The following is a 13,715-nucleotide window of genomic DNA, read 5'->3' on the forward strand; positions in this document are numbered from 1 at the left end:
TGTTCAGAATCCTACAAATATACTACGTATATTAACCTCGCGACATGATTCTACTAAGCAGTTGAATTGTCCGAGGGGTAGGTGCATATCCTAGTTTATCTACGGATTGCGACTTAGAAGAGAAGTATTCTAATTGAACTGCAACTCGGGGTTGTCTGCAACCTCCCAGGAGTTTTCAGTTTCAATTTTATATACTTATGGTTTTGTCACGACAACACCATTTCAACTTTTATATTTACCGAAATTCGTTTCGCCTAAATATAATTGCTCGAGCATATCTTTTATGCTCGGTAGTTCTAGCCGAACGCATTCCTTCGTGGAATAATGGATTACATGGCAACTCAGGATGACGAGTCGGCGAGAGCTCAGGCTCAACTACTGCGTATTGAACTGCCTGACAGCAGCTTAGTATCAGCTGGGCCTCCGAGATGCACGGTCAGTTATGTCTCTCTCTCCCCTGGTTTGATTGACTACCGAACCGTATCTCTGCCCAACAATCATGGACTTAGGTCTCTGATTAATGGGGATTCTCGCAATAATGAAGGACCATCTACTGCTGTGACGCTAGATTCCATCGCCTTCGACATTGCGAGAATTTTCAACAGAGATATCTCTTGGACTCTTTCATCTTTCTGTTTACCGCACGGTAACAGAAGTCTGTACAAGTCTCCCGCTGCATCGCACTGCGATAATGCGAATGATTTTGCAGACATCTGAGTTTGTCTTCAAAATATCTCGTATTCGTAGGTGTACAATTGTTCATTGTTCAACCCGAATTACGAGATGTGTCAGAAGACATCGCCTACTCTCCGACCTGACAGCTCTACTTCCAAATGTTCAGCCCATGAGAAGCAGTTCTTCAGGCGGCTTTCCCCTGTGTTTTCATTACTGAAGAACGCCCCGCTTTCATTGCAACTACGACTTCTCACCGGACAGCAATGAAATAGCGGTTAGCGTTTTCAGTCATTTGTAAGCACAGGTTATGAATCTTGAGAATCCTTCTCTCGATTCATCTGTGAAGACGTAGGTTGCATTCAATATCTACCTTCGTCTTCAACGGTACATAGTGTTGTTTCTCCTTAGCTGAGATTCAACAACCATGAGATGTTTTACCTTCAGGGACCTCGGTCTCTAGAAGGCAATTGACTTTCGCCTGTTGGGCACATGCCTTAAGAGAATCATCACCTCGCTGTCCGGCATTGGTGACAAACAAATACATTATTTGTTTGGTCTCTCGGCATAACCCTTTAAAGGCGAAGGTCACGTGACTTACTCGGATGCTTTGACAACTTGCCTCCTACCGAACGCAGTCAGTCGGCAGCTGTCAGAGCGGCCGAGTCAGTTACGAACTACGCTGTTGACTTAGTTCGGTTGTTACACAGCAATCATTACTTCGTTTTAATAGCTTGTCACAGTACCCATACCATTGACACCCACCATGGAGTGTCGGTGTCCTATCCACTACCGAGAACTTCGCTGCATGGGGATAGGAGGATGCGAGAGACTTCGTGGCAAACGGACAGACCAGTATGGGTACTGGACATCACCGAAGTAGAGAAGAGGGATAGGTCATGCGACTATTTCCTTCTTTTCCTCTGAGGAACTGCATGACTTCTCCTGCGAAGTCAAGCATCCAGGGGGATGGGGATCCGTGACGCTCGATTTCGTACGAACTTCGTAGCGAAGACTCAGAACCCTTCGGTCCCTGACGATTGGTTCGAGTCGTTCACAATCCCCTCCCTAATGGACTTCACCGCCTTCGATGCGAAGGAGATGCTGCCTTGTCCGCAAGAACTTCTCCGTGGCGCAGGTACTGAAGGCAGGGGTCTGGTCCAACCAGACCACATGCCCTTCCTTCTACCTTCGGGATATTGCCCACAGGTCCTTGGATCTTTTTCCTTGGGACCCGTGGTGGCTGCTCAACACGTTGTGTAGCGAACCCAGACCCTCGCAGGCTGAACAGCATCGAGTCCTGGTGTGACCGTAAGAATGGATGAGTGAATGAGAGTGTGACTGGCTCCTCTTCCCATCTTTTTCTTCCCCTCTACCTGTGGTTAGAGGAACACGGTCGTCACCCTGCTGGATAAGGACAAGATGCAGGTGAGCTACTCAACAGAGCCCCATCCTATCCCTTTCACTAGGGATAGGAGCGTATATCCACCACTTCCTCCAACAAGGGGGAGGAAGTGGATGCCAGCTTGAGACAACCCATACTTTATGTTGCCTCTTGCAAACAGGAACAAGTTCTTGCTTGCTGGTACGAAGAGATACGCTTGCCTCTCTCTTAGTACTCGGCCCAGAGGTCTGACCATTGATCCTGCGGTGCACACCCCGATCAATCGGACAGAGGCTTGGATCCCTCCCTCGCTCTTACGACCAGGGAGGCATTCCAGGGATGGACGAACACCAGTCTGTTCATCAAAAGACTCAGATTCCTCCCACCAAGAAGTGAGTCTTCCTATTGTTAAAGGACCGATGGTTTGTATTACGTATCGGAACAAATGACAATTTGTCGAAAATTGCATTTTTCCTAACTATACAAACCTGAGGTCCTTTACATATAGTCCCTCCTCATGCCACCCCTCACTCTGCGTATTTTGCATGGGCCAAAAGCAAAAGTGATTTGTTTACCTCCGCGCGACTGTCGGACAAGCAGTTAACTACCGTTCTCCCCTTGTTCGAAGCTTACGACCGTTCCAGCTGCCGCTAGCTACTTCCTATTGTTAAAGGACCTCAGGTTTGTATAGTTAGGAAAAATGCAATTTTCGACAAATTGTCATGTTTTCTTCTCAGCTGTGCCGGACCCATGGGCAGCTGCAGAGGACGCTCTCCAACACCCCTGGGACAACCTCTTCGCTTACGCCTTTCCTCCCTTCTGTCTGATTCGGAAAGTGATCAGTCGAGCGCTGGTCACTCCCAATCTCAGAATGATCCTGGTGGCTCCCAAACGGCCGCAAGCCGTTTGGTATCCGGACCTGCTGGCTCTTCTTGCGGACGCACCGAGAGAGCTACCCACTTGGCACAACCTTCTAGCCCAGCCACACGTAGAACGGTACCACCAAGCAGTCCAGTCCCTTCAACTTCACGGCTGGCTGTTATCCACCATCTCTTGCGAACGAGAGGCTTTTCTCGTAGCGCAGCAACAGAGATGGCTGGACACGTCCGACAGTCCTCTGCAGCTGTGTACCAGGGGAAGTGGGCCGTCTTCTGTGGTTGGTGTCGTAGACAGGGTCTGTCTCCTCTCAGAGCCACTCTTCAGCAGGTAGCGGATTTCCTCGTGTTTCTTCGCCGAGAGAAGCTCCTCTCAGTACCCACAGTTAAGGGATATAGAGCCGCCCTGGCTCTCGTCCTAAAACTGAGGGGACTGGACATCTCGAATTCGTTCGAGATCTCCTTGCTAATGAGGAGCTTCGAAAGGTCTTGCCCACCCAGGGAACTCAGGCCCCCTGCGTGGGATGTGACTCTCGTACTTAGGAGTTTGACTCGAAGACCTTTCGAGCCACTCCGAGAGTCGTCAGACAGGGATCTGACCCTCAAGACCCTCTTCTTGCTGGCCCTGGCATCGGCGAAGAGAGTAGGGGAACTACATGGCCTTTCTTATGATGTTAAACATACCAGAGGCTGGGGATCCGTGACGCTCGATTTCGTCCCGAACTTCGTAGCTAAGACTCAGAATCCATCGATCCCTGACGACAGGTTCGAGTCTTTCACGATCCCCTCCCTGCTGGACTTCACCGATAACGATGCGGATGAGATGCTGCTTTGTCCTGTGAGGGCGCTACGGCGCTATCTGAAGAGAACTCGACATCTCAGGCCTGAGTGTCGACGCCTCTTCGTTAGCACTGGGGTTACCAAGAAAGAAGTTTTTTGAGAATTTGTATGTGTGTTTTTAGGTGTAGAGTTATGATTTTTTGTTATTTGATGCGTAAAGGGAGTAGGTGGCCGTGGGGGAAGGGGGTGTCTAATGGTTTAAGGTGTTGGTTGGTGTGGGGTGTGTAGGGTTAATTGTCTAGGGTTTTGGATTGTTGGTAGAGTTTGGTTGACCTCTCCAAGAACACGCTTCTTTTCTGGGCTGCGTGAGGTGATCAGGAGAGCGTACGAGGCTGATGGTAGCGACGACATCCGTACGCTCCGACCGAGAGCCCACGAAGTCAGAGGTATCGGACCCTCCTTAGCGTTCCGTAAGAACTTCTCCGTGGCGCAGGTCCTGAAGGCAGGTGTCTGGGCCAACCAGACCACCTTCACGTCCTTCTACCTTCGGATATTGCCCACAAGTCCTTGGATACTTTTTCCTTGGGACCTGTGGTGGCTGCTCAACACGTTGTGTAAGCTTACCCAGCACCCGAGCAGGCAGAACAGCATCGATTCATGGTATGACTGGGAGAATGAATGTGCGAATGAGAGAGTGACTGGCTTCTCTTCACCATCTTTCTCTACCTCTACCTGTGGGCAGAGGGATACGGTCGTTACCTTGCTGGAAGGGAGTCAGATGCAGGTAAGCTATTCAACAGAGCTCCATCCTATCTCTTTAAATAGAGATAGGAGTGTATATCCACCACTTTCTCCAACAAGGGGGAGAAAGTGGAGGCCTACATGAGACAAACCCATTACTTTACATTTGCTCATGTAAAGGAAAAAGTTCTTACAATGCTGGTACAAAGAGATACGCTTGCCTCTCTCTTAGTACTCGGCCCAGAGGTCTGACCATTGATCCTGCGGTGCACACCCCGATCAATCGGACAGAGGCTTGGATCCCTCCCTCGCTCTTACGACCAGGGAGGCATTCCAGGGATGGACGAACACCAGTCTGTTCATCAAAAGACTCAGATTCCTCCCACCAAGAAGTGAGTCTTCCTATTGTTAAAGGACCGAGGGTTTGTATTACGTATCGGAACAAATGACAATTTGTCGAAAATTGCATTTTTCCTAACTATACAAACCTGAGGTCCTTTACATATAGTCCCTCCTCATGCCACCCCTCACTCTGCGTATTTTGCATGGGCCAAAAGCAAAAGTGATTTGTTTACCTCGCGCGCGTGACGATCGGACAAGCAGTTAACTACCGTTCTCCCCTTGTTCGAAGCTTACGACTGTTCCAGCTGCCGCTAGCTACTTCCTATTGTTAAAGGACCTCAGGTTTGTATAGTTAGGAAAAATGCAATTTTCGACAAATTGTCATTTTAATCCATTTCATTCAATCATATAACACTGCAGCGCTGAATGACCTTTGCAGGTCCCAGTGCTTGGGCTATGCCCTAAATTCCATGATCAATCAATCAATAATGCAACTGACTGGCACACAACCAGCATAGTCAATTGTGCGGCGATCAGTTGCATGCGACAGCAGTTTCTGTCACCTCAGTGTGAGAGTTTCTAAAGAAACCAATGCGTCAGTCGCAGTACAACTGGTCGCGGTTTCGAAAGCAGCTGAGTTCATGCCACTGGTTGCGTTGGTGTGCGATGTGCCTTAGGGTGAATAACATTTAACCCTTTGGAAATTACCAATAGAAACTTACTTCAAGGAAAGATTTTAATTGGCCTTGGGTATGACTAGTCATTTCTCTGCTATCATGCTAGATCACTTCTCCATCATATGCTCCATTTTTGGAGACTGCAAGGATTACACTTCCTGGTAAGTGTGCAGTGAAGTCTTGCCATATTTTGTTTTGATGTTGATAGCACATCACCAGTTTTTTGTCATGCTTAAAGATTATCCAATTCTGTATATTAGAATGTTTTATTACATTCCTTACTATTTCTCAACTACTTTAAGTGTCAGAGGCTATTTGTACAACACAGATGTTCCTTTTCTCAGGAGATGCTAAAGACTAAATGCGGCGGTGTGTTTTTGTTTATAGGTCAGTATAGTTTTTATGTAAAGTTTACTCTTAGGGGCTGAGTCTTTTGCTTGGTTCCTCTGAAGAAATCTTATGAATTCCAGGTTTCTGGAGCATTCCATTCTTTCTGCCATTTTCATTTTATACTTTTCATTCAGTAGGTTATTCCATTACTCATATAGTTTTGTACACTACATTCCTGATAGATGAGATTATATTGCTTTAATCGCTCAGACTTCCTTCCATTTTGAGTAGTATCTAATTTTTTTCCTAAGAAAGAGTTGAATTACTTTTGCTAGTATCTGTAAGCTAAAATTTGAGAAGTTAATTACTTTCACTAGATACCACTGGCTAAAGTTCAGCTGCAGAAATCTCCGAGTTAATGCATATGTACATAAGTAATTCATGTGATATTTATCATGGTCAGGTACAAATACAGATCTTCCTTGCAGATGTATGTAGTTTCAGGTGTAAAAAGTTGTTGTAAAGTTGAATTGAAAGAAATATAAATATATATTTAAAAATATATCTGTTAAAAAGTATTTTCCAAAGATTTCATGAAATTTTGATGTGCATGACAATATTGTATGGTTATAACTGCAATACTTTGCAGTATATGTTTGTTTAATGTTTTTGATATACTTTATTGTTGTTTAGAAGTTAAATGTTTTGTAGAGAATTTGCAAGTTCCTTACACTGTATACTACAGCATATAGTCATGACAGTGTAGCATGTGTAATTTTTCTCAAATAAAGAGATTTTTCATTTTACTACCACAAGCTGCTTGATTAAGTACCAGGTTTACCTTTATAACCACATATTTTACTACTTACTTATGTAGGAAATAGAATTTAATTTCACATCTGCTTCTCTGGATATGCCTGGAAATTAAGAAGTTAGGGCAAATCCAAGTATTTCCTACTTCTACTTTCCACATCGCAAAGGTGGCTTCTATAGAACAATGCTAGATAATTTCCACTTTATGATTCATTTGATAAATCAGTAAGTGTAGGGTATGATGTAGAAATCTGTTGGTTATCTTCAAAAATTAATATGTTATAAAAACCTTGTGAACATCTTGGCTTCTCATGTATTGGAGATTTATTATTTTATTTTTTAAATTATTTTTTTCTTGAAAAAGAGGATTGATTATCATCAAAGTTCTTAAGTTCATCCAAAAAGGATAGACATCTCTAGGCCCACTTATGGGTCATATCCAAATGAGCATTTGGAAGATTTTCATGAAATCTAAGTTTACATATGAGATTTGGTAGTTACTATTAGTAAATTAAAAGTAGGTTATTCCTAGGATGGCTCTTGATTTCACAAGGAATGTTTTAGATTTTGATGTATATTTTTGTAATTTTAAAGCAAGTTTAGAAAGACTGGTGCTGGAGAATACACAAATTTTCTGCATACTGAATACTCCAAGAAACACTATTACTGTTGTTATAGTGTTTCTTGGGGATAGTTTAGAATCCACCAAAAGTTGTAAACAGACAAATGATCATTGTACTAAGGATATACAGGCAGCCCTCGGTTAACAGCAGTATCAGTTAACGGCTATCCGATTTTACTGTGCTTGTCCAGCGACGCTGTTAACTGAATTTTTGGTGCCGATCTCTGGTTAGCAGCGCCGACATCTGGTTAGCAGTGCCAATCTCTAGTTAATAGCAGCGCCAATCTCTGGTTAACGGCGCCGGTATTCGGTTAGCAGCGCTGTTAAGCAGGTTTTTAGTGCTGTTATTGCTGATTTTTGGTTAGCAGCATCGGCCGGGAACGGAACCCCCCCGCTGTTAACCGAAGGCTGCCTGTATCATTGTGTTGAGAAGCTTTTATTTGGCTTCCTTGAAATGCTGTCAGTAGTTATCGCCTGACGGGACTATGTGCTTGCCATGTATTTTCTGGATGACACATATTGGGTTCCTACTTAAGCTATGTAGGGAAAAGTTGTGAACCATTTGAAAATAATTTTAGTAACAATGGTTATTTAGATAATGTAGAGTATTTCTTTTCATTGACATTTAATTAAATTGAGCATTGACTCTCAAGAACACAAGTCCATATTTGGTGAGGATGAAAGTTTTAAAAAAGAATTTAATTCACTATTAGATGTTGAAGAGTAGGACATTGAATAATTTTTTCCCTTAAAAATCTTCTTGTTTCACAGTTACATTATTTTTTTATGAAACGTTTACCAAAAGATATTTATAATGTCATGTTAGTATGAAGGGTTCTTTGGTATTAATCTGAATAGACTTTAGTTTAGAAGTGGTGGAATGTTTATCAAAAGAAGATACAGATTTAATGATTATTGCAAGGAATGTATGAATGGTATACATCTACCACATAATTGAAAGTGATAACAGTCAGAAAGATTTTGTAGTTTTTTGTCACTTCTGTATAATTTTCTTGTAGAATGTGTAAACTGACATGGCTTGAAAGCATACAACCATTCAATTTTTCTCCTCACAGGAAATGTTTGTGGAACTTGTCAATATTTTTGGAGTATTTTGCTAACTTAAACATATCAGTTACTTGTGCTGTTATGGAGATTTACAGGTCACAAAATATTTAATGTAAGTAAGATGTCGTAGCGTTTTAGTTTGTGTAAATGTTATCGCATATATTTATTGGAAACGACATATGCAGCTTAGCAAACGTAGAATGGTTCAAGGTGAAATTGCAGACTTACAAAGTCATTGAATATTCTGAGATTTCTTCATGTAGGTAGTCATATTAGTATTCAATATTTACACTTCTTTTGTAGCATACTCCTAGTTTATCAATAATAGCAAATATATATGGTTTTGGGGTACTGGTTTTGTAGTGTGTGCCTTAATTTTTTATTACATACACCACATTGATTAACTCTGTGTCTAAAGCTGATTTCCTCTCTTCTCGTGAATTTATGGAACAAGAAGTTCTGGCAGTGTCAGTCACAATTGTTTTAAAAAAACAAAGGTTTCATTATCATATTTCTTAGAAGGTTGTGTTCATTCACATTGAGAAATCAGTTTCTTTCTGGTTTATGGATAATGATTTATTAGATACTAATAATTTTTGTGAGGTTTGATATAAAATATCGAAGCTCTATTTTACAGTAGTATTACTTCTATCAGACAGGGAAGTCTTGATTTGTTGAAGGTTATTTTGTAAACACAATTATTTTGGTGACAAGTATGACACTGGCATTCAGAGGTTAGATGTTTGACTTGGAATTGTTTGCTGATAAATTGGTTATGTTACGTACTTGGAAATCTCATGTAAATATTTGCCAACTATTGCATCTGCTTTCTCTCTTGGAACCAAACTGATTTCACCCACCCCAAAAGAAGCATCAATGCTTGTATGTATTTCCCCTCCAAAAATGTTAGTTTTTAAATTAGCAGCCTCCTGGAAAATATATATTAGTACTATAAAGAAGTTTTATGCATAAGTACCACATTATTGGATATATTTCTGCAAGTACAAAATATTAATGTGATTTCATTAACAGTGTAGGTAGTTTCATAAACAGTGTAGGGCAATTGCAGCTTTATCATTTGGTGAACTTTATACCCATTATCACTGTAGAGGGCGCTATTCTTATCCATTAATATTAATATGGTGAATATTTAGTTTCTAAAAATGAAGATAATTTATTCTTACAAACATTTTTATAGATAGCTGACATTCTTAGTTTACTAATGCCATAGACTTTACAATCTTTTGTTTAACAGATAGGAGAGAAGTGATAGCTCAGTGCATGCACCATAGATCCATGATTCCTGAGCAGTTAATTCCCTCGCTTTTGTGAACCTTAGCCAATTAGCTTTGAATTATCAGTTGGACAGGGAGGCTAGAAATGCATTATAGATAACGGGTTTGTGTAAGAAATTAATTTGAAAAAAAAAAAAAATTTGTTTCATCTCAACCCATTGTTAATGTGAGTTACAGTTCAGCTAGAAAATTTGAGCTGCTGTTGCCATAGGCTTTAACATCCTTTGAGAGTTTGGTTTAGATAAACAAATGACTCTGGACACTGGAGATAATCCTCTTCACTTTTGGTAAGGGCAAAAATTGATGGAATAGAAGTTGGTGTTGTAGTGAGTTGGTTTCCAGGAGGGTAAGAGTATTTGGTAAAACGTCTGCTGAAAATTATAATTGTTCCGACACGGCATACAAACCTTCGGTCCTTTTACAATAGGAAGGTACTAGCGGCAGCTGGATAGGTCGTAAGCTTTCGAACAAGGGGTTCGGTAGTTAACTGCTTGTCCGACAGGCGCGCGCGCGCGACTGGGAGGTAAACAAATCACTTTTGCTTTCGGCCTGCTGGCGTGTGGACGTGTATCATCGCTCTCTGCCCGCTTCATCGTCGTTTGCTTTCGCATGATTGTGTTTTTCTTTTTCTAATTATCTAGTGAAACTGAATTGTAAGTACAATCATTTCATTCAATTCTTTGTGAATTAAGGATCTTGGTGTCACCACGCCCTCCGATTACCCGAGTGCCGGGACTGAAGGGCGTAAGTGCGGGAATTCATTTTCCCAGAAATGATCCTCGTATTGGGTATGCTCGGTGCGAGGGCGGAGCACTCGCTCCGAGCGTAGATTGGGTTGGAAATGTGTAGATGAAAATCGTAAGTAAGTGCTCTTTTCATTTATATTTTTTTTTGACCTGTATGCCCGTTGCCGAACGAATGCGCTCGGCACGGAAACTTATTTAGTATGGAAGTGGAATCGCAAGTACAGTATTCTTTTTCATTTTCATATATTATTTTGATTGTAGCAATACTCTTTTTGGATCAGTTTCCGAGCTTACCCGGAAATTGATCCTTCCCCCTTTTTATTTTGAATGAAGTGAAATCGCAAGTGCAGTTCTTTTTCATTTTCATTTTTTATTGAGATTGCATTGTTTACTGGGATCAATGTTTCTGCTATTCCCGGGAATTGATCCTTCCCCTTTTTATTTGTATGAAGTGAATCGCAACGCGCAGTAGTCTTTTCATTTTCATATATTTTTTGATTGCATCAATTCATTATGGATCAAGGTTTCCAGAAACCTTGATCCATAAAGGTAAGGAATTGATCCTTTCACCTTTGCGCTCGGTACCTAGGGCGCAAATGCGCTCGATCCGAGCCCTTATTCATTGTGAAGTGAATCGTATGCAAGATGCATTTTCATTTTATCCCTTATTATTGATTGCATCAATTTTTTTTTGGTTCAAGTTCCGCTCAGTCAGGGAATTGATCCTTATGCCCTTGCATTCGGGCCGAGGGCACGATTGCTCTCGGGCTCTTATATTGTTGTTGGGTACATGGGTACTGTGCGGGGGTGGGGAACGAGGAACCCCCCCCCGCTCAGCTCCCACAATGGCCCTTCCCCTTGGGGGGGGGGGGGGAGGTTATCGGCGTTCTTCTCCTCGCCCGATCCGTCAGAGCGCGGGGAGGGCGCTCGGTGCCCGATGTACAATTGTATTAGGGGTCTTCCACTCGTTCGGAGAGGGCTCACCCCCCCGCGCGAGGGGCCTTCCCCCCACTAATCGCTACTACTGTTATTTCCGCAGGTGCTACTGCCACGAGGTAGACCTTGGTAGCCTTGGTGAGGTATGGGCGTCCTTCCAATTGCAGGGCGTGCTAGTGTCCAGGGGCTGCGGTTCTATGTCTGGGCCTACTGCGGTCACCCATGGAGTGGTGACCACGCAACCAGGTGACGACGTCCCTCCTCACCTGGTGTACTCGCCTCACGTGGTAACAGTCTTGCCTACAGCCGCTGTGAAGTGCCGTTCGCCGTACCGAGAGGGGGGCGTGCCGCCGCCGCTCGTGGTTGCCGCGCTGCAGCGACCACACTTCCGCTGCCCTAGAGCTCGCCCCTGGACCTGCCGCCAGTACCAGGATGTTGCTGGCGGCTGCTCCACTTCCTGTGTTTCCGGTGCTGCCTGCCGTACCTGCCGATTCTGGGCTGACTGTCCATGCAGTTGCTGCGCTGGCTGTCCCTGTCGTTGCTGCGCTGGCTGTCCCTGCCGTTGCTGCGCTGGCTGTCCCTACCGATGCTGTGCTGGCTGTGCCTGCTGTTCCTGAGATGCCCATACCTGCTGATGTCGTCCCTGTTCGTGGTGGTACTACCCCAGACTTTGGTCTGTCTGTACAGGTGCGTCCGGGCCCTGTGGCTTCGGCTACAGCAGCCCCGGCTCCGCCCTGGATAGCAGATCTTACGTCTGTCCTGAGGAAGCTGACGAAGAAGAGGAGGAAGTGTCGTCGTCGTCGTCTTCATCTTCTTCATCGTCGTCGGCTGCCGCCTCTTCCCCTTCGACTTCTAAGGCTTCACAGCCGAGGAAGAAGAAGGTTGCCTCCTCCCTCCTAAGAAGTCTCCCTCGGGAGCTTCTCGGGACCCGTCTCACCTCGGTGGGACGGGAGGGTCCTTCCGCTGGTCCTCCTGCTCCCTCCGGGGCGGGGCCCGTCTCTTCCTTCCGCAAGGAAGACGACTACGGGGACCAGAGGGGTACCGGCTAACACCGGTACTTCCTCGCCTGGTGTCAGTGGTTCGGCCACTGCATCAGGGTCCGTCTCGGCCTCTCGTTCGCAGGAGGTACCGAGTGTACGGTCGCCTACAGCGACCGTGCAGCCACGAACCAGACCTCTGAGTCCGCTCAGCGTCAGGTTCACGGCACGTGGCGGAAGACTGGTGACAGCCGCTTATGCGACTCTCACCAGACCAGCTCTCACTCTCGCGGCGAACAGCTGGCTACCCAGGGACGTGACGGTCCACGACCAACCACGGGCTGAGGCTGAGAAGAGGTCCTCCCGTTCGCCGGTGCCAGCCACGGCTGGAACCAGCGACGTGACGTGCCGTGAGGACAAGCACCGGTCTCACTGTGACAGTGGAGCCTGCAGGTCGCCTGACCGTCGCTCTCACAGAAAGCGACCGGGTACGGCAACCAGCACCAGCTCTTCTGATACTTGAGATCGGGGCCACTGTGCTCAGTCCAGCCGTTCTCCACAGGAGACGGTTCGACCAGGCCTGCAGCTCGATCGCCACCGCGGGTTGACGATCGCCTGCAGCCCTCAAAGCCTGCTGGTGCTGCCAGCGAGCAAGGAGGGAGCGTCAGGTCTGCCTCTCCCGTACCTTCAACCTCCTCGGGTTACACCGGGAGGAGCGAGGTATTGAGGAGTGATCGTGAGGGGTGCGCCCCTCACGATCCCACCACAACGCCCTACGTGCCAGGCACGGTTCTGGGACCGGCCAGGACGTATGCGCAAGTGGATGGGGAAGACCGAGAGGGCTGTCGCTGTTTCCCCTTCTTAGGAGGAAGGTTCTCGGAAATGCTCTTGTTCGAAGGGCTTAACGGTCCCACTCTGCAAGATGCTGTGACTTCCGAGATCCAGAGGGACTTTGTCGAGGTTACGGCGCTGATTCGTCAGCACAATGATCTCGGGGAAGGATCACCGCTCCCACCAGCAGAGCCACGTCTCGGCTCGAGTCGTTTTGGGGCCCGAGAGGGAACCCAAATCGACGGTGGGTCTGCCGCGATCGGAGCTTGCCGACTGGGTTGAACCAAGTAGTCTCTCGTCTCCGGACAAGAAGGCTCTCTCAGTTCTGGACGGTCGAACAAGCTACTTCACCTCCTCTACTGCGACAGAGGCGTTTCTACGTGTCTTCGGACACCGTATTTAAATACCCCTTCGGTCCTCCTGAGGTTTCGACCTCGACGAGGACTGGAATGAGTCGGAGCGGTATCGGCCCTCTCCTGTCAGGTGTCGATTAGCCCCACCCAGACGACGTTCACAGTGGAAGGACGGCGTTCCCCCTCACCTGCTGCCGGAAGTGGGGGGGTGCCTGGCCAGCCATTGGGCAACTTGGCAGCGCCACGGCGCCGAGACCTGGATTGTAGATGTCC

At 45.8% G+C, this 13,715-nt stretch overlaps 1 protein-coding gene across 3 annotated transcripts in view; it reads left to right on the forward strand.

Moving 5' to 3' along the window:
- The window catches only part of LOC135208023 (oxysterol-binding protein-related protein 1-like), a 186,896-nt gene that overhangs the window by 143,003 nt on the left and 30,178 nt on the right, over positions 1 to 13,715 (forward strand). Inside the window, exon 15 of one of the 3 annotated variants that reach the window (XM_064240142.1) lies at positions 8,313 to 9,636. The exons of 1 other annotated variant lie outside the window; for it this stretch is intronic. In XM_064240142.1, the coding sequence (XP_064096212.1) occupies positions 8,313 to 8,357 (45 nt within the window). In that variant the 3' untranslated portion in view covers positions 8,358 to 9,636. Of the gene's footprint in view, positions 1 to 8,312; positions 9,637 to 13,715 lie in introns of those variants that run through there. One more of the 3 variants, XM_064240134.1, reaches the window with a different exon arrangement.

The sequence above is a fragment of the Macrobrachium nipponense genome, chromosome 11 (genome assembly GCF_015104395.2).
Source record: "Macrobrachium nipponense isolate FS-2020 chromosome 11, ASM1510439v2, whole genome shotgun sequence".
Classification (NCBI taxonomy): domain Eukaryota; kingdom Metazoa; phylum Arthropoda; class Malacostraca; order Decapoda; family Palaemonidae; genus Macrobrachium; species Macrobrachium nipponense.